General features: G+C 40.1%; 1 protein-coding gene across 2 annotated transcripts in view; it reads left to right on the forward strand.

The window, feature by feature from the left end:
• c9 (complement component 9) overlaps positions 1-3,351 on the forward strand; it is a 16,692-nt gene extending 13,341 nt beyond the window's left edge. For both annotated transcript variants that reach the window (XM_024299968.2, XM_024299969.2), the window contains exons 10-11: positions 737-971; positions 1,045-3,351. In XM_024299968.2, coding sequence (XP_024155736.1) covers positions 737-971; positions 1,045-1,202 — 393 coding nt within the window. In that variant the 3' untranslated portion in view covers positions 1,203-3,351. The remainder of the gene's footprint in view (positions 1-736; positions 972-1,044) is intronic.
• The last annotated feature ends 2,216 nt before the right edge of the window (positions 3,352-5,567 follow it).

Below are 5,567 nucleotides of genomic sequence, written 5' to 3' on the forward strand. Positions count from 1 at the left end.
ATTTGTAGATGTAAAGAGCCAAAAAGAGTCGATTTAGGGTTTGGGTACCTTGTAAACCTCCAACACTCCCCAAAGGTTTTGACCATGCCAACTTCAGAAAATTTAGATTAGTAGTCAGATAAATAAGAAGTTAAAGAAGTTGAAGAAATGGTCAAATATATGAGTCTCATAGGCCAACATTTAAATACAATGATCATAATGTATGTTTTTTTTTTTTTTCAAATGCAGATTATGATGTCAGACTTCTGAAACTTACATGGTTTGACCAATCACAAAATTCAACTGTAATACCTCAATTCAACCTGTAGGGGGCATCACACAGACGATTTTTGACTACCGGTATATTGGAAAGAATTAAGCAAGTTTGTTTTAATTTGTCAAAAATGTGCCTATGACCAACAGACAGCACTTTTAAAGCCCAATTTATAGAGATCAACAGCCAAAAAAAGTTATTTTAGGGTTTGGTTACCCTTTAAAGGGTTAAGGAACTCAAGTAGTCATTGTTGGAACACTTCTTTTTATTATTATTAGGAGATAATATAATGCAACACTTTGTAAAACTGCATTCTTAAAGACAAAGGAGTGACAGTAGCCCAGCAGAATCCTTATTTTTCACCAGTACAGTGTTTCATTTGTATGTAAAAAAAAAGGTTTTTGTGCTGTTATGAACTAAATATACCTGTATTGGGCTGAAAATTCTGAGTAAAATAACTCCCATCACCCTCTCTATTCTCAGCCAGAGCCCATCTACATGCTGGTTCCACTGGCTGTGCCAGATGCAAACGCCAGGATCCAAAACCTGAAGCAGGCCACACAAGACTACGTGGCTGAATACAACGTGTGCAAATGCAAGCCCTGCCAAAATGGAGGCACTCTTGCTCTGCTGGACGGAAGGTGCATTTGCATGTGCCCCGACGTCTTTGAGGGCTTGGCCTGCCAGAACTTTAAACCCGACAAAAATAAAGGCCCAGGTAGGACACACACTATCAAAACATAACTATGTTCTTTTTTTTGTGTGTGTTAACTTTTTGAATTTTACATCAGCAACAAGACCTACTGTGAATCAGCTGGGCAACTGGTCGTGCTGGTCATCCTGGTCCAGCTGCAGCGGAGGCAAACGCAGCAGAACTCGGCAATGCAAAACAGACGGAGTCTCTGGAGCTTCATGTACAGGAGACACCAATAGTGATGAACACTGCTAAGCAAACTATGAAATATGTCCTTGGACATTTTCGTCATACAGTGAAGTACATGACATTATTTTTGTAGTGGTAAAGAGCAAAAACACATAAATGAAGGAAAAGCAAAACATATTGTTTTTGAAACTCAAGAATATAAATTTACTCCAATTAAGAAGTCGTCTGATATGTATTAAGTAAAAGCTTAAGCAGTAGCATGACAGTAATGAGGGTTTCCATCACTTTTAATTTGGTTCACATTCTTGGGTTGAATAAAGCTTCAGTTTTGATTTGAATCTCATTTTTTATGGCACGGATACATTCCAGATTTTTGTGCAGCGCTAATGAGAACCAGATGAATGCAGAAAGAGAGAAAAGCAGCACATGGGTCATGCAGAGATTTAGGTGGTGTTCTGAAACCCAAAAGGAGAATCCTAAAGTATGTGTCTTTTTACCTTTGAGCAGAATATTAAAAAAGTTTTTCGCCATGACTTTGAACAAAAATATTAACTTGAAACCTTCTTTTTTTATTGCTGGTTGTTCATCTCATTATAATAAACAATATAAAACTGAATTAAATTGACCACATTTACTTTTATAGTTTCAAGAAAATTCTCCCACTTGCTGAAGAGACACTGATGCAAGAAATCATTACTGAACTGAATATTTGTTCAGAGAACAACATTCACCCCTTTTGTTTATTTATGTGTTTGCTTTGAAACTCGACAGGCTTTACAGTAAATGACAGTGGAGGCTTTCAGTGAAAGACTTAGTCACATACACCTGTATGCTAAGTTGACCTGTGTGGGTGCTGCTGTTTTTTGGGTTGGTCCTTGGAGGGTCGTAGAGAGAAGAAGCTACACCTTAAGGGAAACACAGGAGTGTCTTGCAGCTCTCTTCAAGCTTGTACGGCCATCTTAAGGGAGGTCATGAAAATGGATCGTACGATTGTCGCATGTTTGGTAAGGGTATCCTGAAGTATTTGCAAGGATAATGTAAGTTGCACGCACCTATGAGGAATGCTGCCCCTTACCTCTTGTCACTAGTAAGATGCAAGTACTACACCTTACTAATCACGTACACAGGGTGTGCCCGTGATACATAAGTTCCCATAGGATGCACTCATAAAACTTCACTCCAATTGTCTAATTTCTTAATTTTTACTATCAGAATTTGAGCAAGAGCCTGCAAGTCGTTGTCATTCACCTTTCAGCACATCGCATTCGCCATTGCGAACCAGCTTTTACTAATTTGCACATGTGGTTTGGCAAAGAGTTTTACACCACATACCCTTCCTTTGGAAACAAATCGTTGTTTCCCGTGCACCAATTCTACACCCAACCAACCGAGCCATCCAGCTGCCAGTAGTATTACATGAATATCACTATATGGTTCCTTTCGCACAGCACTCAGAGTTCAAAGGAGTTGGAGAATAGAAAAATCTGTTTGACACCATAGTATCTTACCTACTTCACCCTTACTTACCCTTGCATGTTGTATAAGTGTTTGCTACAACCTGTCACTTGGCCGCATACCCGTAGAAAAATATCTGCGGGAAAATTTTCACTTTATAGGTTCACTAAGTGGTCTACAATCTGAATATGCTGTGCAAGCCACCTGCATGGCCCTTACAGGTTTGTTCATTATCCACCCGTCAGGGCAGTTTTTACCATAATGCTTAACTATAATATGGCTTGCTCCACATTAGTCAAATTACCTTAATAAATAAATTGTGAGAGTCAGAGCTTTATCTCCTTGTCTGGTCTCCGGTAGAAGTTATCCCTGGACTATTGACTCAATACATGTCCTGGCCTACTCAGCGCTCAGTCCCCAGATGCTCCTCACCTGGATCCCATTGACAATTATCGACCTGAGTCTTAAGCAGCCCTCTCTCAGCGCGAAGTATTGTTTGTGTCATATTGTCTCCATTGCTGAGCATAATTATTCTGACCTGACATTCTGTTTTCCTGACCCTGTTTCTATTTCGGCTCTGTTTGTCTGCTGCCTGCCCCGACCCACGCCTGAACTACACTCTCCAAATTTGGATTCCTGAAACTTCTATGCTTGTTATTAACCTCTGCCTGACTGACCATGCCTTAGCTTCATGGACTTATAGTAGTGTCTGACTCCTGCTTTGTCAACACATCTATCCAATAAACTTGCTCCACTTGAATCCAGTTGTCTGCCTGCCTGTTTGTAACAAACCAACTGAAAACTTTCAAATATTGAACAGAAACCTTGTGAGATATGTGCAAAAATGAGAGCTGATAAGTTTGAGCACAAACGCGTATCGCAATCTAACCAAACAAAAACCATCTGTTTGTCTGTTAAAGAAAGAAATGTTTGGGCTTGAATGCATACTTAAGGCATAACCGCTGGGGGTGTTGGCCCCTGGCCTTTAAGATGTCAGCATAATGGAGTAAAAGATGGGACCGTATTGAGCTCCAGGGAGACCCCATTCACCACAGACAGGGAGTCATTCTCTTAGCAGAAAGTTTTGTTCTTCCTCTGCATTAGGAGAACAGTTGTACAAAATAATGAACCCCTCTTCATCTATAGACTCCTCCTTCAGAAGCAAGAGTGTTTCTAAGATACCAAATCATTAAAAAAACACACACATACACACTTTTTTTAAATGGTACTTTTATGCAGATTGTTTTAAGATCCAAATTTGGTTTTAATCTGAATTCTGTCCTTAATGGAGGACCGAGTCAAAAGTTTGCTTTTCAAAACCTTTTAGTTTTGTTGTCTTTGCAGTTAAAGAGTAGCAGGAGGGGGATTATTTATTTTTAACAAAAGCGTGAAAGTGCGACCCCTCCGTGCCCTCTTAAGTGCCTTCACACACACACCCACCCACCTCCCCCCATCTGCTTTCCCAGGTCACTAAAGGTATTGAAGTTTTAAAGGGCTGTTATGGTGGATTACTCCACACAGCTGTCCCCGGCAGCGTGGAAATGAAGTTATGCCCCTTGTCAGCTCTGTTTTGTGTCCTGCCCTCGCTCCTCGGTGGGGAGGACGAGCTCTCTGATTGGGCGTTGTCACTCAGGGAGGTTTAAAATCCCCTCGCCGTTCAACCAACCCCTCCCCCACATCAACCTCCCATCATAAATCAACCCCTCCTCCACCTTTCCCACTAGTCTGGAACCTCCCTTCCTCAAAGTACCCTCCCCGCCTCAACCTTCAATTATTTTGGGTCACTGATGTTGAGACTTAGCTTTTACCAAATCCACGTTTTTTGTTTGTTTGTTTAAAAGCAATAATAGAAATTTGTGTTTACAAACTATTAAAGTTCTTCTCCAACTATATTTTTTTCTATTGTAAAATCAACTCCAGTGGGAATCTCACAATTCAATCATAATTCAGGAGGCAAGAATTTGATTATGAAATGGTTTTAATGTGGCTTCCAGTCATTATGTGAGTTTGAAGACATTAGATTTTTGCTGCCAGTTTTCGGTTATAAAATGAGCAGTTATTGTTGGGTTTGATTCTGTGGTGGTTGAAGTCCAAGCGTCACACGTTAATGCCAATCTGTTGATTTTTACAGCTGTTGCCGTGACTTTAGCTTTAATCTCAGTAAAGTGCTGAGTCGACTGTGTCCATGAAGAAGAGACATGAAGGGATTTTATATCTCGGCGCCAACGTTTGGAGCAACGTTTGGAGGTCTTCATTCTCCACCACAGAATTCGGTCTCAAGTCCTTTGCTTTATTTATCCTGTCCAACAACAATGGAAGTTTCTTTAGAATATCTTATATGTTTTTTGACCATTGGAAGTACTCGGAGCAGCAGCATCCAGGAACTGTGCGCTGGGGCTGCTGGGAGACACAGCGCAGTCAATACTCTGAAGATGGCTCCCGCCGGTGACCAGAGCGAGAGACAGACTCCTGTTCTGACACATACGATGCGACTTTGCAAATTTGTTATGTTCCCTACATATTTTATTTTGGTCTGACAGAACTTAGACACTGCTCGACTTTTATTCAAAGACAACTCGCTGTTAACATCGATCGTATGACTCTTCAAAAAATGTCACAGTGAAATCCCCTTTTGTTTAGTTCTGCTTGTCACTTTTACTTTAAATTCATTAAATTAATTCAAATTGTAAATTTTTGTTTTATTGAGTATTTAAAAAATCATTTCACAAATTAGAATTGTTTATCGATCGTATTCAGTGCATTCCCAGAGGTCTTTTATATATGATTATGCAGTTTTTGGCCAAAATCAAAAAGCCTGTGTTGTTTTCTTAAGACATTTTTTGCAGTAGTTCATCAGAAATTCTCATTTGAATTTTGGGCGGGAAGTTTGTTCTGCTAATTTCCCATTAGCCCTTTGTTTACACTCTCTCCCGCTAGCTTGTAGCACCTCACAAGCAAAAGGTAACATTAGAGTGG

This window comes from Oryzias melastigma, linkage group LG12 (assembly GCF_002922805.2).
Source record: "Oryzias melastigma strain HK-1 linkage group LG12, ASM292280v2, whole genome shotgun sequence".
Taxonomy (NCBI): Eukaryota; Metazoa; Chordata; class Actinopteri; order Beloniformes; family Adrianichthyidae; genus Oryzias; species Oryzias melastigma.